General features: G+C 37.3%; 1 protein-coding gene across 1 annotated transcript; it reads right to left on the bottom strand.

Annotated features, from left to right (window-relative positions):
- Positions 1–642: 642 nt before the first annotated feature.
- Positions 643–25,023, bottom strand: LOC117160487 (uncharacterized). Its single transcript, XM_033341252.2, has 4 exons — positions 21,131–25,023; positions 19,338–19,599; positions 16,274–16,581; positions 643–7,625 (listed from the first exon to the last, which is right to left on the bottom strand). Exons 1-4 carry the CDS (start codon positions 21,510–21,512, stop codon positions 7,549–7,551), a joined length of 1,029 nt encoding a protein of 342 aa, XP_033197143.1. The 5' UTR covers positions 21,513–25,023; the 3' UTR covers positions 643–7,548.
- Positions 25,024–25,046: the final 23 nt, after the last annotated feature.

The raw sequence follows: 25,046 nt of genomic DNA, 5'->3' as shown, positions 1-25,046 counted from the left end.
TCGCGCACCAATGGCCCTGATGCAAGATGGATTTAGGTGAGCACCGTAGCATGACTAACTTTATTTATCCCTTTTAGGCAGGGTGAAACATATTACTATAAGAATAGCTTCGGCGCAGAATATAATCGGCCCGATTATAATTAAATATTTCTTATTATTAACGTCGCTAATGGCAGACAACGAACATTGCATATGAAACACGTGGTTTTATCATAAAGTAACCGTATGATCGAATCGATATTATCATCTGTTACGTCGATTTTTTATCCACTTGTCGATAGCATATGTAGTGAATTTATGTAATATCATGAAGCACAATGTACTTATTGTAAAATGGTTTTACTCTTATTCTAAAATGTTATGTTCACGCAATTGCACGACTCTCTACAAGTCCCTTTAAGGCAGGGTGCAAGACTTGAACTTAAAATGTATTTCTTACAGATTTCTACAATGTAGAAGTTTGCAATTTACGTTGACAATAAATGTTATTGATTGAAAGAAAATTGAGAATTCTTTTATTTACAAATTCGTTCGTTCGTTCCTAAACATAAATATGGATGATACGGTGTATCGAAACACCGCACGAGTATTTAGATACAAATTGGAATTTGGAAATAACGAAACATAGTGAGAATGCAAACGTGGACAACTAGTATGTATATTTTTTGCATTATAATAACCATTATACATAAATGTTATTACAATATAGAAACATAAATCTTAATATTTCATCCATTAACATCTTACAACATCGTCAATATGATACACGTCTCATTGTCGAGATTATTATTACGATTTCCTAAGATAAATCCTTCTGCTTATGCCTGTTGTATTAAATACGTACTCGTTTCTTGTCGTGGATAGAAATGTTTAATAAAGTGTTATCTCTTTGAATAAAATAACCGCTTGTTGCGTGCGATCGCAACGAAGAAATTCAGATTTATCGTATTAGATCGTACAATTCGTTTCGTTATTGTTAAAACTTCGAAACCCATTTTTCGATCAATATTTTATTGAAAAATGCGCTGACATACGGTAATTAGATTTCTATATTTTCAATACGATCTTGTGATACTCGATGCTGGTTACTTACCTCCTAAATAAACGTTTTTATCGTTTTACAGCGAGTCGTGGAGTGCAAAATTTCGAAGAAACGAAAAACTGATCATATTAAAGATTAAAATTCGGATAATCGCACACCTAAAATATGTCGAAATTTTATCTTAAGGAAATGAAAGAACGGAAACGGTTTATATTTCAATTTCTATAACGGATGATAAAGGAACCACTGCATTTTACGCTATTTTTTATCATTTTTCTAGCTTTAGAGAAAGGCAAGAAGACAAGAGAAAAAGCGGGGCCAATGGAACCTGAAAAATTAATCACTTCGCAATTTAGAAATACCAGAAACAGTTCCTGCATCACATTCACAATGCGAAGATCTCTCTTTCTTTTCCTTTTCTTTACTTCTTTTTTTTTTTTTTTCAATACGACATATGTAAAGCATTCTGAGCGATAAATTGGCATATGTTCTTATTTATTGCACAAAAATATGCACGCGATACAACATACACTGCGTTTTGATTGTCGAAGGAAAAAGTGACGCTTTATACAATTTTATTTCGATACAATAATGACTTTTTTTCCATTTTGGCACACACGTTATCTCCATACAGACTAGACTGCTGGCTCGAAAGTTCATCGCAATTATCTTACATACTGTTATAATGGTACTTGGCTTTACATTTGTGAACTTCTTGGCGACGTAGGAACAGGATTATCTGGACATATAAAACTAAACATTTTTTCCCTAGCAGTTACCTTTTCCTAGCAATTATCGTTTCTTTCATTACAGTATGTATATTACTACTATATTACAATATTATATTATTACCATATTATTTAACTGTATGTGTGCAACATTACTGATTATTATTATATTATTATTATTACAAAAACAATAAGATATCATTGTTTTCAGAGCCTAATGGGACTATAAACGTTTGTAAATTTATTTTACGTAATACGTATTTCCAATGTGCCCCGAATCTCTTCGAGATACAGAACTGAATAGAGACCAGAGCGAGCGAGGATCCTTTCCCAGGATTGATTAAAGAAATATACGTTTTATTTAGTTAACGATACTTAAATCTGCAATATTAATTTACTAATTTTCAATGTTTTTTCGTTTCTCAGTTTTATCTCTTCGCCGCTTAATTTGATATAAACGAAATCTAAAGATCGAGATGCTTATTACTTCCGATACAAATTTGAACTTACTGAAATGGTAATTTATGTAAATGTTGTGCACGCTACTAACGACTAGCGCTCCTACGTCACCGTGTCGACAACACGCTAGTCTAGATTATCGCATTGAGAATATACAGGGTGTTATAAAAAATTTTAAAGCCAAAACCAAGAAAGATAAACGATGTTTCGTCGACTCAAGGTATCAGATCAATAGATTTTCTGTAAAGAGATAAAAAAGTTGCAACAATAAATAAAAGGCATACGTATATAGAAGAAGTCAAGAATGTTTGAGGGTATGCACGCATTGATTTTAAGTTCTATGTTATTAAGCGCCGTTTAACAATTTTACCGAGCTGCTAAAGTTCCAGATTTTCATTTTTTTAACACCCTGTATACGTATCGTGAGTCAAGACCACATCATCGCTCCTCTCAATTACAGATTCACACTCGTCAAAAGATGAAACTAACGGCAGAAACTTTTCGCGTTAGGCCAAATTGTTTGATCTGCGTCTCTGCGTTTCTCTTCAACCGAGAACGTTAGGAGGATTTTTTATACTCGAACCATTCCCACGTATATACAGACGCACACACACGTACACGTTGCATATCACAAGCTATGCAATGCTAAATACTTTCTCTCTCGGTTGGAAAAAGTCTGTTGACGGTGATATTAAAAATATTGCCTATAAAATACTAAAGTAAAAGACGACGTTGTAAATATTCAACCATAACGAATGAAACATTTAACGTATGAAATTAAATTATAACTAACGTTCGATAAATTGTAAAAATATTGTTAGAATAAACAACGTAAAGAGAAAAAGCAAGTAACATCATTGTAATCGAAACTTTATACTCGTTTGTTAGAGAAATGAAAATCATTCGTTATGCGTCTGCGTATAATATTGTATTTATACTGTACACAGTACCTCTGGCATAAGTGATCATATTTTTCCTCGTCACGTTTCTTCCTTTTCGCTACAAGCGGTATTCTTCGCTCGAACAACAATTCTTTGAGATTCCGATGAATTTTTTATGGACACAAAACTGTCGTCCAAATATAAGACGCAACAGAAAATAGAGAAACAGAGAAATAAAAAAGGACGAACGAATGAGAAAGAATTAGGAAGATGCGTTTAGGCTAAACTTTAGCGTCTCCTAGCGAACTCGTCGGAATAAAACTTGCCATTCAGCGAGCTTTAAATTCTTGAATAGCTGGATGGTGGAGATTACATAAGAGGACATACTTGCTGTATGAAAGGCATAGTTTCGAAAATTGGTTTGATGCGAGTTCCTCTAGTGGCGAGCGTACACGAACCGCCACGAAGTCTATTGTGAATATTCTACCAACGACCAGTATTACACGTGCGATACACAACGTAATATGTTCAATTCGTCTATACAACTAGCATATTTTATAGGTATATATGTGAAATTGCGACACACGTCGTGCAAGATCGCTACGACAGAGCATAGGCTGTAACAATCAATTTTTTACACACCACGACGTATCGCTCGGTAGAGAACGTTTCGTGATATTTAAAATCCATAAGATTGCTAGACCTAGTCTGCCTATAGCACCTCGCTCCGATTATTTGGTCGTAATTAGATCCCTTGACGATCACTTTTCCAAGAAGTACTGCATTCATCCTCTTCTTGCTCTTTGATGTTAAACCGTGTTCTGTGTCAGAAATCAATAACTTAACGTTTGTTGTTTATTCGTAATAGCGAAAATATCCAGATGGATTTCAAGTAGAAAAACGGGTCTTATATTTTTTTTTAGAAAATACGCACGATAAATATCTATAGCGATGGCCTACTAAACATATTGACCGCGAAATTGTCTCGACAATGCCGGCCAGAATGTACGAACGATCTACGATTATAGTTGTAACTCTACACGTAGCTAGCGTAAGTACCGATGATTACACTCGCTGTTCGTAACAACGTTTTACTCGTCGTCTAACAAAGTGCAACGGGTCGTCGAGAATTGTACTCGTCACGATTGAATTTTCGATTTTCACGTAAAGAAGAGAAGATAAAAAATCATCTTACGAGGTCGATAATCCCTTGTTTTTCGAGATACAATCACCTAGCCCTACGAGATATTGGAAAATATCGACGAGCAGGATCGATGATGGATTGTGCGACGCAAATACATTTTCGAAAGCTTCGATAATACCTCGATAATCGGCCATTGTTTTCTATACAACATTTCTTTAAAGAGTGCTATACTTTAAAAATTTAACTTATCTATTCAACAATTTCGATAGAATGCGCTGGGATGCATATTCAGAGAGTGCCTTTACGACCATGAAAATAATATCGAATCGATCTTAACAAATACATTTAAAGAATCGATGATGAAGAATTGACTATTAGTTTGAAAGGCTCTGCTACTGACAATCGAAAGAAGTGATAAAATGATCTCATAAGGAACAAAAAGCTTACAGTGGAGAAAAGACTTACAGAGCTATTACGTAAAATTTTTTCTCAATTTAATAACGTAATGAAATATTCTATGAACAAATGATTCTCTGAATATGATCTTTAATTTCGAAGAATCTCGCGACATAAGCTTGCCTGTTCGACCTTTCCGTCTCCTGAGAAGAGCAACATTTCCTGAGGACGGCTGCCTTTAGAATAATAAGAGAAATAGTATATTAGCAAAATTGATAATTCGGCGTAAAAGACAAGAATTGACAAGATAGAAATTGGTCGAGTATCGATGGATAAAACAATTCATTTATCGAATTATGCTTAAATATCATTTCACAGTGTGATTGCTAATATTTTATGCTAAACTAAATATTCATATAACATATATCGTTAATCTCTAATAACGCGTATTATTCGATATTACAAAGTACGTATGAATTATAACCTAGTAAACATTATCTTTTACGGTTCGTTCATATTTCGACACGATTATTTCGATATCGTTTTATTCTTCGTGTAACAAATTACACGTATCGATATATATATATGTTTTTTTTCATTGATATTATTTTCGATTTTTAATCAATAGTGATGGTGTATACGTACAATGCGAATTAATTGCGTATACACTAGAAAAGTAACTTTTATTTCGACTTGTTCGGATTGAGCGGAATCACACACGTGTCGTATTTCGCACGAGTTGAATTCGTGAAAGATCGATTTGCTTCGATCGAGAAAAATAGTAATGCATCACGTCAATTATCAATTAATTCCTCTTAAATCGAATTCTCGTACGACATCGTTTCAATCCATCGTTTCGACAATTAATCAATTAATCGTTACATCGTGTCGAACGTTCCTTTCACGATTTACGATATCTTTTTGGCAAAATTCAGAGTTACGTTTTACTTGTTAAATTATTATTTCTAAAAGGCGAGGTCTCAGAAACTACCGGCTTATATCGTAGTTAAACGATGCTTGCCAATGATCAAATTCGTCCTTTGACTGCGACTAAATCTCGAATGACGATAAGAAATGTGACATGCATAAGATTTCCTCGAATAATATAGTTGCGATAAAGCTATTGTTTCATTGGTACGCAGCCGATCTTGATATGCGTCTTATGGACAAACAATCAAAATCAAACATTATAATCATCGATAAATTTGTCATCTCGGACATTATATTTGCATTATTTTGCACGATTTCAATTATGCGTGCGATAATTACATCTACCACGATATAATACTATTATCCAAGGGTGAATTGCATGTATTAACAAGAAAATTGTCGCGATTATTTCATAGAATTTTTTTATAGAAATTAACTCTGTGTGCATATACGTACGGTAAAATATATAAGTGCGTAGGAGAACAAATAATTATATTCGTTTAACCGTTTTGCAAAGAAGACCATTCTCTGATCGTTAAAATTAATAAGTTTTGAATACGAGAATGCTGTCGAGCAGAGAAATTTTTTAATCGCGATAATATTCTTGTTAACTAAATCTCGTTTAAATTCCCCTTAAAGCGATATTAAGATAATACAATTCTTTAATGAACGCCCTTTCTCCAAACATCCGACAGCTTGTATTTTACAAACAATTGACAACAACGATTACTCTGGCTACTTTTCTAACGATCAATGCTTCGTAATAAATATTTAATTCGAAAGATCTGTCATTCATGAGTACATTCCTTGGGAAAAAGGAACCGAGCAGTTTCTCTCCTTAACAACTATTTGTCACGTCAATTTCCTCTAAAGTGGAAGACTTTTACAATGAAAATTCTAAAAATACATTGCAGTCCTACGCGAAAATAAATTTGCACGATCGAAAGACTAACGATTTAAAAAAAGGGATAGATAAATCCATAATTTCATTCCTTAATCATTAATAATTTCATGTGAATTACTATGTAACACTTAAAGCTAGTAAATCACGATTGAAATAGATTTTAATCTAGTGTTATACAACTAAAAAAAAAGAAAATAATATAATCTAACTTCGTTCACTAATGTAATACCTTGAAACGAAATAAGAATAAACGTAAAGGGAAATCTGTAACAAACTGTCATTTACACGTATCCATAGAACAACGCTAGAAATGCCGATATTTTGATTTCTTTTTCCAACAAGGAATTTAAATCGAGTTTCACGAACGTCTTTTAAACGTCTCTTTTCGTTGTCGGTATACGAAATCTATTCCGCAAAACGAGTCGGATTACATTTGTTATTTCGAATAAAATTTTCGTGCATTGAAAGAACGTACAGCGCAGTTTCATACATCGTAACAAGGCTCACACGGTCATCCATTTACCGCGCCAATAACAATAACGAGCTAACAAAGGCGACGTATGTATGTACGATGATCGCGAGTAAATTTTTTTTTCAGATTTTCGTCATTTTCTTTAATACGCTTTTTTCATTCTCGACGCGATTATACCTATACTTGACTCTTTCCGAGAATGTCCTCCAAATTATATAATTGAATGAAAAAGAGAGATGGACGTACGTTCGAAACAACGAGGTTAAAATTATAGGACTCTATCCGATTGTACGGATAGTTGGAAATTCGTATTTTATCGGTCGAGTCGAAAAATTGGCCTCGTGCCGCGTCGACATTGACAAATTAAATTCGACCTGTTTCCCGCTATATCTAAGATGTTTCGGGTAAAATGGAATCGTAATATAACTTTGCCTGCTTTTGAGAAACGACCTCCGATCCTGGCACTTGGAAGTTAAGCTTTTCCTCGCGATACTTTTCCGCTTCTTCCGCTCTCTTTTTCTTCTGTCGTCTTGCCAAACTTCTTCGAAAGGCGCATCAAAACAAGCCATTCTTTTGCCTTAGAACGTCTTCTTTAGAGAGGCATTGTCGAGTTTTCGGTCACGAAAACTCTGTTCAGAGAATTCAACAGTTCCTCGTTCTCTCTGCGCACTGAAACCAATTAGGAAAGTGTATCGTTAACCGATTTGTAATTGGCATTATTTGCATTGACCTATTCGTATGCGAATTATCAGAGAATCAATACTGTTATAGCTGATTGTATTAATCGATAGCGCGATAGTTGCATCAAAGGAAAATCTGTATGAATTTGTTATCGTTGCAATAACGAACGTATGCAGTAGCTTCGAAAAAGTGCAATTCCTTTCAAACTATTTTAGTGGATAGTATCTGAAAATGATAGTTTACGTCTGAGCTCGATGCTCAGCAAGTTCCTTGGAGCCCGTAGCCGGACTCAAGAATGTGCTGTGAGTTAATGTAACCACCACCACGAGAACGGAAGCCGCCAAAAAGAAAATAAATGTTCCCAGGATGATCATAGCGATTCTTCGATGGCGCCTTGTCTGCTCTAAAGTTTCAGCATCTTCTAGGACTTTCTGCGTATCCTTCGCTTCCGTTTTTAGGGGTCGGACAGAATCCTTTCTTCGAGCGCTGCTCCCTCTTCGTGGTTTCGTTCTTCTACTTGAGCTACCTCTTCTACCATTGCCTGAGGATTTTTTGTGTCATTACGTTTTCGTTTGCTACTTTTAATTTATTTCTCGATATAGTTTGTTTCATTGAAATATTTCGTGAAATTTAAAGAAAAGGAAACAGATAGCCTATCCGGTATTTAAAGTACACCCGATTCTGTCAGATTATCGTTCACCGATCAATTTTTTATAGGCGTGCAAATTGAAAAATGGATTGGCGTGCGACAATGATAAAACAATTTGGTTTTAGCCGAAATTCTTTCCGGTATGAAGCAATCCTATCGATTAATCAGCCAATGAAATTAATCGAAGCCGAAATCGTCACGTTACGTCACTAGACGCGAACGATAACGAACTATGTGCGTTTCTCATCGATCGAAGAGTCTGATGACCCAATTGTCTCCTACCTAACGGTGTTGGCCTGCTGCAGCTGTTTGTCCTCGAGCGACTCGATTGTACGCTGGAACGACGACTGGAACGTTGATCGAGTTCAGAATTGTTTCTGGTCTGTTTCAAGTTACCGGTTTTTGAGCGGCAGGAAACATTCGGTCGCTGGTCGTCGTCAGGGCTCGACAAATAAAAGGCCGAATGTTCGTCCAGCTGGAAGCCGATTGTATCGGAGTTTCGTGGATAAAAGGAAGTACGATCTTCCGAAGGACATAACATGTGGCAATTATCTGTTCGCTGGTAGTAATCTGGGGGTGGTTCGTGAGAGATCTCGATCGACGTATCGTCCGCATAGGAGATTATTCGATCGGAAGACGAGCCGGATAATCGACGATTTCGTTCGTTTTCTTGCGTAGATTTCATCAATCGAGTCGACATACTGTTACAATCGCTTTCTCGATGTTATTCGTTGTATCTGTCAACGTCAATTTCACATAATTTTACTTATTCAATAAATTCCAACAATTTCGCAATTGCTCAACAGATCATACTTTCGTTCGTAATCACATTATTCGCCGTATCGTTATAGATCGTATTTTTATATTGAATCCTGAACTTGTGCGTTTTAAACGTATCGAACTTAAAAATTCACAAATTTTCTAGAAAAAACTGAAGACGATATCGAAGCTGGAGGTGTGGATGTTAAGCTACCAACGTGTTGCTCGATACGCGGGAAAAAGTGGACGAAACAAAAGTTCTATTACCTGTATCTTGTTTGTCGACTGTTATCCTACTCGACTACTTCGTGCATTGCTACTTCGTTACAGTAATGGTATAATAAATTTATTAAAAAGCTGCGAGGATTTGTGAAATCGAAAATGTTAACACATTTTTCGAAAATTCACAAGTATGTTTGAGATATTAATCAAAATTTCGATATAGAATTTAGCATACGATTATCGAATGATTTAGCATCTAATTATCATTTTCCATTTTAATTAATTCTCCGTTTTAACGATTACATATTTAGCCATTAGTACAGAATTGTCGAAGGAACGTGGAAATGGCATTGTACTATTTCAATGATGAAATGCAAACTCGTGTAATTTGTGGAACTAAGATTTGTCAGAGACATTCTCTCATAGACTTCGAGTTACGTTTGCTCGTTTCAATGTTACTGAAAATTACGAATCTTAAATTTCATCGAATGATCTTTAATTTTACGATCTAGTAATTTCCTTAAGAAAATAATTTAAAAGATTTTAGAGGATAACACGTGCATTTTGTCTGCGAATAAAAATCGTAAAAAAATATACATATACGATACTAATCTTGTACTCAAACTCACATTTTTCCAATGACGCGGTGCGTTTAAATAAACTCTATGCATCTTCAGCGAACAGTTTTGGGACCTGTAAACATTCCAGTGGGACAAACGAGGCGAAGTTTGACCTGGAGCATCTCAAACTACTTTCCCAACCATTAATTCTAAATGAGCTTCATTAGAGTCGTTCACTGGGATGCTTTAACATTGTTCCTTTGAAAGTTTCTACTACGTTTTTACTACGGTAACATATGCACATCCAATCAGAGAGCACGTTTTAATACGCAATTTGTAATGAATGAAATCCTATATAAGATCGAAAAAATATATACATCCTTTGGATATAAGACATATCGAAACGTATAAAATAGCTGTAGTTGAAAAATATGCTACAATGTCATATTTTCCACGTATATTCTACCCGTTTAAATCTTGAACTTAGAAAACAATTCCAGTTACTGTTATTAATTGCTCGTGATCTATACCTATACTGACGCACTACAGAGTCCAGATACGCTATGTCAACAAACTATGTAATACTTGGGAAGTTATCCATTTACCTAGCCTAGCTTCGTGTATTACGTTCTGAATTTAATTGACATTTATAACGCAGCTAATCGATTATTCGTTTGTTAAATGTCAGAATAGCGTATTGTCGTGATTAACTAAAACCTTATAGGTATAACGATATATCTTGTGTATATTAATATATTAAACGTTTAAAAATTTTTCTTTAAACGTTGATTAACTGTTTGTATATACTTCGGAAGCTATTCTACTTGCGAGTAACGTATAATACGCCTTATAAAATAATCTAAAGCGATTTCGACATAACACAGAACCTATGAAGGAATTCCTGCGGATTTACCTTTACGAAGACTTTTGCGACTCGGATACGAGATTTAGCTTTGGCGTAAAAAGAAAGTTTCTTTTAAACGGCAACTCGAAAGAAGAAGAATGAAAGTATAACTAAGGACAGCTAAATACGTCGTATCTATATAGTGGACGTCACCCTTGAGTTTATTGCGACGTGTATTTTTAGCGGCGGATCTAGCAGGCCACCTATCCGCTTTCCATGTCTCTTTCCTCCCCTCAACCCTTGTGTTGCATACGGTTGCGTTTATGTGCTTGTGCCTGTTAACTCGCTCATACGTATATGGGTAGCACGGACATGTCGATAAACATACTCGGCCAAATATTTAGAAAATCCACGCCTACCGTCAGAGTTTGAATTATTTGAATATTCGTGCGATGAGGAAGAAAATCTAGAAAGATTGCAGTAACCATATTTTACTGCGCTACGATACAATCAAATTTCTGGTCGCGTGGTAAATTATTTTTGTCCTTTTTGTCATTTATTTTTTTACTTTGTTATAGTTTGCCTGAATTAAATATAACTTAATTTAAATTTGTATAGAATTATTAATAAGCAATATTTCCATAATTGGCGTAGAATTTTCTTACGAATACCGAAATGCTATGTAAATACCAATTCGTTCCCATAAAAGGCACGTAAGCTATGAAATTAAATTTTTGTTACACATTTTCCCTCGTTATTTATATCTGCGGAACGGTATTTTACTTCGCCAAAAAGAAAAGTTGATAAAAGAAAAATGTACCACCGAATCTTAGATTTACCGCTTTTTACCTAATAAATTTTCATAATTTTGTATTTGAATTTTTAAAAAGGAATTAAAATTTCGCAAATTACCATGTGCGTAATTTTCCAACAATTTTTATACCGAGCTATTTACAGGAAGATGAAAAATTTTAAATAGTGTTAAATGAAGAACTTTGAAAGGTGGAAAGTTAATGCGCTATTTTTAAGAATATGCTGTTCCATAATTAACTCGCCTCTTGAGCACCGATATATCTATATACAGTTTTTATTTGTTGTAAATATAAATTAAGAAATATACGTCCTTTTATTAAGATAAATTAAAAACTGATTTAACGATATCGATCGAGTAACAATAACGGCGTATTACAAAATTAAATTGCCTTAATGTAGATTGTCTAGCCTACTACATTAGTCGCACGTTTCGCTTGGGAAATTGATGGCCAGCAGAGGAAACTGGCTTTAATTGATTCGTTCCCTCGGTTTTGAACTTTCTCACGTACTAACCCATTCTCTTTCGTCGTTCTCCGATTCCAAAAGCGAAAGATGGAAACTTCGGAATTTTGACAAAAAAAAAAGACGGATAATTTCTTTTACGTAAATCATATCTTACACGATCAAAGAAATACGATCACGAATAGGACTAACGTTATTACCAGATTTCTTTCGCTTTCTTTAAGGTACCGTCGCAGTGGAAACGCTGCCTCTAATCTCTTTTGAAAGCTGTTAAATTTAACCAAGTTAGTTTCTAAAGGGCAAAATGAATTCAATAAAAAGTAGAACCGTAATTTACTTTGAAAATTTGGCGATTCCGCGTCATATCACTTACTATCGAATGGAAGTTGATAGGCGACTTGGTGACATTTATCACAGACGGAACGCCCGTAGACGTTTGCCAGGAAAATTTCTGTCGAGAGGAACGCGGATCGCATCGCTAGGAAGAATCCGAAATCTCTTCCCAGTTAGCATATTGCTCTGTGATTCCTCTTATTGTAGAGCGTCAGATATTGATAATCGATAGTACTCGTGTACTCGTTACCAATATTAGCGTATAGCAGCTCTCGCTGTTGTAAGGACATTCGCATAATAATGTCAACAATGTTGGAGAAACGGGGACAACCGAGCGACAAGCGTAACAGGTGATATAACCGCATGAAATACAACCGGAAATGCAACGACTTCGTTGTTAATACCGAGAAGCGCTTAAATATATTTTCTACAACCAAATAGAAAAGTCGAATACGATTTTCAAGGCACGATCTATCTCCTTTAAAAGATAAGATTGAAAAATTTCTTTCTTCGTGTCGCGTGATCGATAATGGATCGTGCAATACGCGTGAAATGTCTCCAGAGAACTTTAATAATTTTAATAGTTTCGAATAATTTTAATTCGCATCAGTTATACCAGTCTTGATAAGAATAATAGTTTCCTTCTCATTTTCTAGTAGCGATTTGATACTATTCTTTTCCTATAGTCTGTCAGCATGTAGTAAACCTTCAAAAGGTCCTGCCGGCCAAAGTTAGCCCTGACTAGACTGACTTTTACGATCCTTTTACTTGAGCAGATCAGGCGAGATTGCGTATTTAAATCCCTTGGTAATCTTCTAGATTTAAACTATAAGTAGTTGAATTATGAACATTGCACGAGTTAAATGCATCGTTTCTGAATGAACAATGTTATATGAAAGTTTGTACTTGTATATTATATGAAAAGAACAAAATACAGTGGGAACAATAAGATCGTTCGTTAAAGGAAAAGCTAAAAGAAGAAAATAAAATTATAGAAAAATTTATATAACGATAATTAGATGCAATGGCAACGTGGAAAAATACTCGATCGCCTGTTAGAGAAGAAAAACGACAGAGAGTATAAAGCCGTCAGCCTTCGAATAGACTATTCTTAAGATTGCACTGGGAACATCGGTACGCTTTCGTCGAAGCAGTAAATTCGCCGCACGAATGGCACGATATACATTTCTGGCGTGCGGTATGCGTCGACGGAGGTGATGTCGAACATTTGAGAAATTGAAGAAGAAGCTCGGTATACGCGATCCTATTGGACTTGGGGAAAACAGAGGCATCCGTGGAAAGCTCGGCAATGGTAATCCCAGTTATATACGCTCTTTTAATGACGTACATGAAAATCGAACGATGCAGAAGTCAGACATCTACAGGCTTGACCTGATTCTAGAAGAGTGCATAATCGTGTAAACATATCGCGGAAAAGTGTCGAATCGTGTGCGAGAAACGTTATGCGAATGCTTTCGCAGGTGCAACCTGTGCCTCGCGATCGATCTGAAAAGTAAGCAAACCGTATTTTATAGTTGTTTTCGTATCATACTTGGCACAGACCTTTCTATTTCTTCTTTTTTCAAATTATACCTCGAGATTTTATCGCTGTGAGATCGGTTAGCAATTTCCTATGTAATTGAAAAATATTCAAAGTATTTTCAAATATTTTAAATCAAGGAAATATTTAAACCCGATGAGAATTATATGTTTTCCTTTAAAATTTATTTTTTGAAAGCTATCTCTATCATCATTCGCGTCTGATAATTTATCGTAATATTAAACGACGTATAAGTTGCAGTTCAAGTTTTACACTTAAATAACTAAACATATAAAATACATATAAATAACTAAATATGTAAGCATTCTGTATATTTTTCCCAGAGTCTTCTTTCAACTTTTCTTTTATCCTTAGGAGATTTCTGATTATTATATTTACAGAATTAAATGGTCAACTTTATCCGCGTAGAAGAACAAAAGAAATAAATGAAAGCGTAAAAGTTGAGACAAAATCTCTATATCGATCCTTTCTCCATTTCTTATTTTTCTAAATGCCAACTTAAACGATTGTCTATATACATCTGTATAATATATATAATCATACAAGCGACTACCAATGAGTAACACTTACTTCGAACACCTACAATTATCTCCTTTGCTTCTGAAAATGCAAATTAACGATGAAACAACGAATGAAAAAGATATACCAGTGTCTAACGAATAAATCAATTTTTGTTAAATTATCTTCGAAAGAAGAAACGAAATAATATTAAAAAAAAAAATGATCGATTTCTGCAACGACTCGAGCATCTCAAACGCATTCTCAACGCCTGTACATCGAACAAAGCAAATGCAAACAAAAAGAAATTTTTACGTAGTAGCTTCCACGCCTCTCCAACTTCGATCGTTAATTACGTACCTCTGGACTTTATCAATTCTCTATCGATTCACAGCCGATGAATATTCTAATTTAAATATCACTTTAACGCGTCAAACTATACAAGGTGCCTATAATAAGCGACTAATTTTTTACATTTTTAACAGATCCGACGTACTGACTATTGCAAATGTAAAACCTTCGATAAACTACACGTGACCATAGGAAACTTTCGTCGATCGAAAATAGAACATCGACATAAGCGAAGCTGTTTGTTCGAAAGAAGGTACTCGCATTACTTGGAAGGAAACACTAGTCAACTGGTGCTCCAACATGGATGTAGCGGGTATCGGCGCTTCGAAACTTCGGTGATTACCGTGAACGGAACGAGAGGCCGAGAACGTTGAACGTTAAATCGCGAAAATGAAATCCTCGTGGTGGTTCCTCCACGGAAATCCGACGACTGACTGGAGAATTCGCAGACGTGCGCCTTTAATTTAGAGGCGCGGAGCGCCCTCGAGTTTTCACACTGCATTCTGTCCGATGTATGTACGTGTAATTTTCTGTATGTGCGCGTATTTTCCTGTGTACGCGAATTCGTGGTAAAAGTGCTTTTTCGCGCTGAATATTGTTCCAGGAGTACTATCCACTGCTACACAATTCCGCTGGTTAATTGGTCAAAGGTTGCGGCAGCCGTTTTCGCAAGACAAACTAGGTTGTTTGTAGTATCGTGTAGTTGCTTTAAAATCAGCCGATCTTCGTTTCTTTTCTTTTTGACAGCATGCGACTAGAACACGCACAATTTCCGAATGACGTTTAAAAGAACGTCGAATCCTTCTTCGATAAGAATTTGGTAAGCTACTCTATTTGCTGAATCTGACGCGTTTGCTCGTAAGTATACAGAAAAATATCAATGGGAACGAATGCTTGAAAAATAAGGAGTGAACTTGTACTTGGATTATCGATATTTTATCATCGATAATTATTACTGAAAAATAATAACGTACTTCGAGGTGAAAAAAGATATTTCGTCGGTATGTACCTGATTGTTTCCTTTGGCCTATATTCTAACAATACTATAATAATAATTGTATTTTCGATGAGATTTTCTTTCTAGCTTCGAATATAATCAGACAGCAAACAAATAGGGTTGTATCCGTTGCTTGGGAAGACAAGGAAAGTTATTGATACGATGAAACATTAACACGCTATGATTCTAACTAGAGGTTACCTCTCTTGGGATTGCTTGCATATTTTATCGTTAATTCAAAGAACCTTCTCCGGAGGCGTGTCCTGAATACCTAAATTCTAAATCTCCTTCTGATATTATATTACGAATCGACATTAAACGTCGAAATGTCTCTCGTATAACGTATTATGACACGTTGCATTTTAATGCAAGATTAAGATTAACGTGTAACTATTAATCGTTTTTACAGAATGATTTTCAATCCACCAGTTAAACGGTATTGATTCTAAGATATATAACGACTTTACATTAATCATAATGCGATTTTAATATTTCCAACGATGCAATTGTATTTTCTCCTGTATGATGATTTCATCGAATATAAATTCTTGTGCATAATTTTTTAAATAGTTAAACTAACGACATACCCATATCGTCGATGATTGGTGCCATTCTGAGCGTAACTCCCACTAAGAGTAAAGACATTGTAAGAAGGAGGCAGGCTGTCGCAACGATCGTCCAACGAGCGCGTGGTGGAAGTTCTTCGGGGTCAACGAGTTCTTCTTGAGGACCCGTATTGATAACTTTACGTCGTTTCCGTTTCTTCTTTCTGCGGGGCCGATGATATTTCGCCCGAGGTGCCTCGATCTTTTCGGTACCGCTCAAGATCTCCTCTTCTTCCAGCTCGTCCGCTATGTTCAACGCCACATAATCGTCGTCGTCGTAGTGGATCTTTCTGCAAGAATAGAATAAGACGAATTGTTACTTTTCGCTATGTGCATCCTCCGGATATATGTTTGGTATTTTAATGTACGTCTACTTATGATCTAATGACATTTAAGGCTTAACTTTGTAATTGAAAGCTTAGATTTCATTTACTACAGAGCGAATTCCTTTAAAAAATCGTTCGATGTAAAATTGTAAGGACCAGCATAGCGTTACGTTCAAATACCATAAACGTTTAGCCAATCGTTTCTAACGAAGAACTGCATACAATTACACGCTCATTCGTATGCATCGTTAGGAATATAAACCCATCAAATTACACACTGCGTTACCGATGCGAAACTGTAATGACGTCGGATAGTTCTCCCGCGCTGGGTTTACCATTTTGATTGATCGTCCACGATACGATTTTAGAAGACAAGTAACAATATCCTAATGTACATAGAAGATTTCGGAATCACGAAACAAAAACGAATATTTAATGTTTCCCGAAACAGATGCGTTTGACAGATACAGATGAGAAAGTTTCGTTAATTGCTGAATATCGCAATTTAGCTTTAGAATCCATGTTTACAACGACATACTAGGAGAATGAGAGAAGGTACAAAATTCTACTTGCTTGTAAACGTACATTAAAATATTCGAGGAAACCTTTTTACTACGAGATGAAATATCCTATACTCATTTACTTCGTTAAAACACTGTTTCCATGTTTTTATATTTTTAGATGCTTTCGTATGGCGTAAAATTTGTGTAAGGTATGTATTTTCTTCTATACTTCTGTATGACTTACGTGTATGCTCTTTACACGAGGTATGATGTGAAAATACTTGTAAGGCGTAATTCTTTTAATAGGCAGTGGTGTTAAATGTAACGGAGTACATGTAAAGAGGAAATCTTGTAACCACGCTACATTTTATTCCGCGATTATGCGATTATCAACGTTATACGATGCATTTCGCAACTTTTCTTTTACACCACGTCAGAATAAAAACATACAAACGAAGAGTATAATATAAAATACATATAAGAAAACTGTGTGACTTTACGACTGTTTGGAGAATTATACATTTCTAAAGAATATATTAGATAGAAGATAAATTGATGATTTTTCTAAATTAATCGAATTTAATTCTTTTTGTGAAATGAACTAAATAGTCTACCAAGCGTTTTTCCGCGTTAAGAGATTCAGAAATCGATGAACGTGTAAAATTTGTGGCAATATCGTTTTAAACTTTAACGGATTAATCCATAATTAAAGATGTCTCGACTTTCGTACAAGTAGCTCGATCCAGAAATGTGTCAGACAAAGATGCTTGATAAAACATCCAGCTGACGCATTCGCAATATAGGTCATGCCGCATTTTTCAAGCATTACTTTCTAAATTGAGATTGAATAAAGAAAAATGTGTATGTCTAGCAATCGCACATACGTGTTATAGAAAGCCTTATATTTTTCGAATGTGAACATGTTACTTGTTAAACGTATGAAACGTTTGTATTCTAAGATTACAATAAATGTGTACAAATCACTTGTCTGTTTATCGAACGAGTAAAATTCGCTGTCATTCGTTTAATTCGAATCAACGTAAATAGTAATGCCTACAGAAAATAGGCATTAAATCGTAAGGAAAATCAAGAAGTCTTGGAAGAGCAAAGTCGTAATTGGAAGAATCATGATAAAAATATGGATGGAAGTGCTTCAGTGTACAGCAGCTTGAGGGAACCACATCATTACGTCGAACAAAGGAAATCTCGTCGATCTCATGCCAACTATACACGTAGAAACAACGCGGAATACCTGTATCGCTTGGACTCGTAAGAACGCGTAATTTCCGTATAAGTTTTAAATCTGCTTGTAAGTAGTGTGACCCAACGATAGGTCAGACCGTTCCGATACTCCAACCCCGTATTATACGTATACATATACATTACGTATGTAGTTTCCTCGAGCAATTACTTTGAAAGGATGCAAAAGATATAAGCGAACAAGATACACACAGGGTGCTAAATAAAACAGGAATCGAAACTTTAGAAGCTTAAAATATTCACTGAGAAAAATATTCGCTAAAAAAAATATTTAAGCAACAGAGACTTTTAAATCGATATTTTCAGATATTACGTCGCTATAAATATGTAACTTTACGTATTACTTGTCTTGCGAACAGTCTGAAAACACTTATCGAGACAGACCGATGAAAAAAAAAGCTCCGCGTGTATAGAGGCACAATGACGTTTCTCCTTGATCTTTTTCCCTAACAAATGTCACCGTCAATCCGAGTTTCATTACACGGTCGAATACGCTTTGTTCGCCAAGCGATTCTAGTATGAAACCGTATTGGATGAACATCTAACGAATAGAGCAACGACGTGCAACTACGCACCGAGATGACCCAGTTTCGCAGTATATTGCACTTACAGGAAAATCGAGTTCCTTTCTTCCCGAACACGCCTACGAATGTCCCTTCGTCAGCGCACGAAATTGCAATCTTCAAGGAGATGATACTCGTACCCGTAGACAGAAATAAGGAACCCGTAACGCGAAACTGCGCGAGAAGTTTGCGACAGATACGATTAAACAAAAAAAAAAATGTAAAATGACCCAGAGCACGTGGCAGAGTTAAGTAGACGCGCGATCGATATAATTTTCAAAATCGATTACTTTTTATTCCGTGTAACGAGTTAACTCATATTCTTTGATCAGCGGGTTGAACATAATCTATTCGAAATTTAGGTGTTTAACGTTATATCATTGACTACACTTACAATTGAGCTGTACTTTGGGGAAAGTAGGAGGCACTTCGGTGCAACTGCGAGTATTCGCAGGAATCGCTGAGAGTTTCTCGAGTTCTCTCGAAGTTTATCAATGCAAGATCCTGATCACCGTCCATTCCAAAAAGTTCTAAACGCGAATCAAGACCCGTTTGGACGTCCTGTACTACGCCGTGAAGAATATTCGGGCTTTTCGAGTGTTTGCGCTTTTTCCTCGGACGTCGTGGACTTTCCGATGCTCGTCGCCTCGTTTTACCTGCAACGATACATATACGTCATGTTTTATCATCTCTGACACTTTGATATACACAAAATAAATGCAGATTTTTAAGATACGATTCACAAAGTTAAAACGGTGGGTTCGGACGAAACGTTCTGGTAAATTTTATGAACGAACACTTTCATTACAGCGTAACGTATGTATTTATCGATTCACGCCGTAATCTTATACGAACCATTCTTTGACGTAAGCTAACCCTACGTCAAAATATAAATTGCATCGACGCACTCTACATAGAGTAAGATTTATTTTTACAATAACACGGCGTTAATCTTAGACACAAAGGCATTAAAGGTGCAAAGAACATGCATTCGGATACAAAATATCGAGAAGCCTAAACACGATCTTACTATGTTTATCATGAATTATACACATAAGGATACATCGTACAGGAATAATTATTATAATAAAAAATTAATAAGAAAGGTTCGTCATTGTGTAGAGATTTTCACTTGTAAAGATCGAGAATGATTGGACTTTATACTCGTGACTAAATATATCTCGCACGAATTCGTGTTTGAAAACATTTTCGTCGAAAGAGTCCCCCTAATCGATCGATAATAATTTCATGAAAATCTGATGGAAACTACGAATGTTTTAATTTCTATCGGAAGCTGATTCGTCGGATGCCCTTAATAACTTTTTAGATTTATGATCGGTCGAGTGTGGGTCGATCCCGGGTCATTAGACCTCCGTCTCATTCGCTTTCGCACTTTTTCATGCTCCGAAATCTCATAAAGAAACAGGGTACCCTCGTCGAGGGGTTAGGCCATCTTGACAGCATCGAAATTGATGCTACTTTCGTGAATTTAGCTTTTTTCTCTGCGATATAGTTCAATTTTCGTATGCCATATATTGAAAAATCAACGTAAATTTTGAAAGAATTATAGCTATCCGTAAGAATATATTTCGCGCAGACGCTTCGGGTATGTTAAACGTTACGCATTCAGGAAGTTTCAGAAATCACGTAGCATTCTCTGGGAAGAGCTTAAAAGACAATTTAGCCTTCGAATAAACGCGTCCTTTATGGGTATCGCGTTGTTCGAAAGGGATAAAGGGACTCGAACGAAGTGAAAGTCAAACACTATCATCGGAACATTAAAGCTGTGAAAACTTTTGCTTTAAATAGTATAACTTGGTTATTACTACGATCCAGCTAACACGACCTCTTTCGTCTTATTTTTAAGGGTTTGTCCTATCATCTAACGAGGAGAAAATTTAGATTTTTTCGAAGCTGCGAAGATGGTGCCAGCTTTTAGGTAATCCCCTACGGAGTTACTACAGAATCGCTTATCCAACCGGTAGAGTACCAAGAAGAATAACGCGAATGTAAAATAACGCGAAAAATGGCTTCAGCCACAACTAAATATTTTAAATCGTGTATACTCCAGACTATTATATATACTGTTATCTATGTATATTAGTGTACCTAGGTACATACACGTTTTTAAAAAATATTGAAGCTTAAAAGGATAGGAAGATATTGTACGAAATTAACGATACTTACCGTGATGGACATTATGTTCGTGATGTTCCGTAGCGTCTCCAATGAAGTCGTTGCACGGAGCGGAATCGTGCCTCTTACGATGATGATGGTGGTGATGATGGTGATGGTGATGATGATGATGATGATGATGACCCTTTCTTCGATGTTGGTGATTCAGCGAAGAGGAGGCAGTCGATGTTGAAGTCAGTCTAAGCCGACGAGGACTAGCCGGTGCGCTACCGGAACGCTTGCTCAAAGCCGAGGAAGCTTTAATCGCCTCCACCTTCGTTTCCACCAGAGCAGCGAGGACGGCTTCGAGACGTGCCACCTCCATTCCACTGCCACCATCGTCCGTCGAGACTGCCTTGTCAGCGACATCGGAAGTCGACGGAGTCACCGTCATCTCTTCACCTACAGTTGTCACATTACGTTCACCACCCTCGATGGTGACCACTTTGTAATAGGAACCGTCGCGGGACTTTTCCAAAGCCCGCTGAGCAAACGGTCACAAAACCGACACGCTAGAGTTCGACCCCACCTTCTTCTTTCCTCTTTCTTCCACGACACTATCCACTGAAAGCTCTCGTATAAATCGGGACAACATGAAGCTGATTATCTTTCTCTATTCCGCAGCTTCGCTTTCATCCTTCGTATCTAAGGAAACGCGTCGACCAAACGAGGACGTTTCGCAATTTCCCACGCAAATTATACTTGTCGATTTAACGTCATATCTGATAGCTCTCGGAAGAAAGAAAACACGAATCGTGCACGTTTCGTGCCTTGTAATTCCGTAATGATCCACGATCAATGGGGTTCACCGGAGAAGTCATTAGACCATTAATAATACGGTCTTTATTCGTATTTCCTTCTGCTTCTTATTTTCTTCTTCTTCTTCTTTTTCTTCGCCCAAGTAGCATTCGCTAGAGTAGCTTCCCATTAACACGAATGACGTCCGAGTAAGTCTTCCATAAATATAAAGATAATTTTTCGTTTCCTTTTTGGCGGAATAACCTTTGTTTCATCGGGTTAACTTCATTTTTCGTGACCGTTCGTTTTCGAGAAACCTAATTGCCCCAATTGGAAGCGAGCAACCGTGAAAAACTTTCTTTTCGTATTCTTCTATCTTGTACATTAAAATTTCAACCATCGCGTGGGAATGAGATAAGCGACTCGTTTAATTAAAAAAGAAGGTCGTTACGTCGGGATCGAAATTATTCTTATCTTTTAGTTTACGCTTCCCTCTGTATTTTGACGCGGTGTATTTCGTTTCGTCGTAGGAATTTGAACAGCAGCTCGATCTATTACCTCGAACTCGATCTCTGTTTAAGGATCTTTTTAAGCACGAATAAAAAATATGCCGGACGATCCCTTAATAAGCGCTTTCCCTTTCTCTTACTTCGACCAACTTCTACCTTTGGTTTAATCGATCGACGATTCACCGTCGGTGCACATTATCTAACAACAGTTATCAAAAAAATTGTACTCTTTAACAAGTTGACGAGTTCGTATTCAATTTGGCGAGTGCAGTTCTGTAGAATTCGCTCCCCGAATTCGATTTCTGTCTCCATCGTAGGTGACGATTTACCAGAATTAGTACCGTTGCAATCGGTTTACGAGTGACCAGAAGCGATAGATCGGATTGTCAACCGTTTCAATCGCATTAAAACGTCCATTCTCCTATGGCTTCGAAACCGTTGACTCCAATATAAACGTTCCACTCGATCGTTCGCGTAACAGCTACCCATTGAAAGAAATTGGCGAGCGATCTCGATCGATCGTACAGTTCGGAGAGCGTCGACTCGATAGAAATATCCAACTACGAAGGATTGACCGTGGTGACATCCTTCCGAAATAAAAGAAAGGCCCCGACAAAAGTGCTGCGGCAGCTTATTCTCGCGTGACCAACTTCCCTCGACCCTTCCTGGTTCCTCGCGTACCTAATGACCTCGTTCCTTTGTGAAGCGCGAAACGAAGATTGGTCGAAACACGTAGCCATGTCAGGCAGCGTTCGCTGTGAAACACCGGTGGCCCGTGTTTGTGTCAAGTATGTTGTCAAAACTGGGAGAGGAGAAGGGGGCGGATGTCAAGAAGCAAAGATCGAGGGAGGCTATCACTCTGAATTATCACTGTGAAATCTACGATAAAAATTCATTCGATAATACGGTAATTATCCACGTTCACTCGTTACCAGTCTTATTCGCACCGTATCGCATCGTTCGAACAAATAGTACTTGGTTCGTTGGTTTCGTTAACCGCAGTCGAAGAGACGACAAAATCACGAGAAAACGATTTTATTTCTCGGCTTAATAGGATCAGGGGTTGAACGTCGAGGTACGTGTAAACAGTCACTTCTGTATTAGCGAAGTTCGTTAATGCGATTAGCACGTGTTTCTCCCTTTATCCTGCAAGCTTTGATTACTAGTTTCTTGTTGGTTGATGCTTGCATCGAAAGTTTGATTAGGTTAAAAAATACTTTCTAAGTCGATCGAGACGCGGCAAAACACGTAATTCCAATAAAGTGATTTTCTTTCTATCCGATCGAGATCTCCGTGAAATCGTTTAATAACAGATCCGAAGAAAATTGCGGATTTTCGCAGAGCTTTCGGTATCTTTGATAAGTCTTCCGGTATAACGAACGACCAAAATTTCTTATCTTACTATAATCGATTTGACGAGAGTGGCAAATTTTCGTACTATCTATAACGTCCTTAACGAGTCTTCCGATACAATGAACGATAAAAGTTCCTCATCGTGTAACGATCGACTTGATGAAAGTTGAAAATCTTCGTATCTTCTGCAATGCCTCTAACGACTCTTCTCATACAACGAGCGATTGCAATTCTTTAACGTGCAACGATCGACTCGTCGAAAGTTGCAAATTTCCGCATCGTTGGTAATATCTTTAAGAAGAGAAACGCTGACGGCGAATCGAAACGAGCATCGTTGCCTGCGAAAGTCAAGCGCAAAGAGTGCACGGCACCTCGTTTGACCTATTAAAGCCGGTAAACGTTAACGTGCTTTCTCATGTAAACGACCACAAATACCGTTTATACGGAGTCTACTTCGACAAGGTCATTAATCATCCTCGAAATACCCAACATGCACCTCGAATTGTAATTTTCAAGTACGATACAACCTATATCTTTGACCTTCTACGAACTTGGCGATTTCGAGTCTCCCCTCGAATCATCCAAACTTCCATCCGGCATCTCTTCCAAATAAGACGGCGTGATTAAATAGCAAAAAGAAATGGGAAACGTCGCATCGTGTCGCATAAACCGAAATCGAAGCTGAAAGATTTCAGTGGAAACCTGCGATACGAAGTTAAAAGGCCTGCTGACGAGGAAGTTGAGAATTCGTAGCATCTCCGACATCCGTCGCGATTGCACAAGGATCGTGTCCTTTAGGGGCACTCGTAGGATACCAGCACAGTGACTTCCGGCGGATCCATAGCTCGGGTAAGCGGTGGCGTTACGAACAGGCGACGTACGACGGCGACAGTGACTTCTCGCGGTCCTGTATCGTAGTTGGGTGGAAATTTTGGGGGTGGCGTGTACCGAACACGGGGGCAAAGAGCACGAAAACGGACACGGACACGGTTACAGAGACACGGCACGTCACCTCGAGCACGTTGCCACTACGTTAGGTCGCACGTAGTTCCGTAGTACGATGTGTGTCGATGCGATGGCGCGATCTACGCACATCCCCGGCCGAAGGAATTGCGTGCGCGAGTTCTAGCGATCGCTCGAATACTGGGAAGCGTCGTGGAGCAGACAGGGTTGGTAGGCAGGTGGCCGGTCTGGCAGGGATGCGTTCAGCCCTACCCCTTCCTATACCGACGCTTGCCACTTCCACCACCAGCCATCCCTTTCCTTCGCCGCCAGCAGTGGCGTCCGTGGCTCCGACGACCTCCCTTTTTGCCCATAGTGCGGTCACC

Source organism: Bombus vancouverensis, chromosome 15 (assembly GCF_051014615.1).
Source record: "Bombus vancouverensis nearcticus chromosome 15, iyBomVanc1_principal, whole genome shotgun sequence".
Classification (NCBI taxonomy): domain Eukaryota; kingdom Metazoa; phylum Arthropoda; class Insecta; order Hymenoptera; family Apidae; genus Bombus; species Bombus vancouverensis.
Note: the sequence above shows the minus strand (reverse complement) of the source record. Positions and strands in the feature narration are given on the sequence as shown.

What these genes read in the sequence shown, in the direction of transcription:
- LOC117160487 (XM_033341252.2), bottom strand. Translation starts at nt 21,512, where the DNA reads ATGACGGTGACTCCGTCGACTTCCGATGTCGCTGACAAGGCAGTCTCG. An exon ending in CGAACATAATGTCCATCACG is followed by an intron (nt 19,600 to 21,130) that starts GTAAGTATCGTT and finishes GTATCGTTGCAG; the next exon opens with GTAAAACGAGGCGACGAGCA. An exon ending in ACCAATCATCGACGATATGG is followed by an intron (nt 7,626 to 16,273) that starts GTATGTCGTTAG and finishes AATTGGTTTCAG; the next exon opens with TGCGCAGAGAGAACGAGGAA.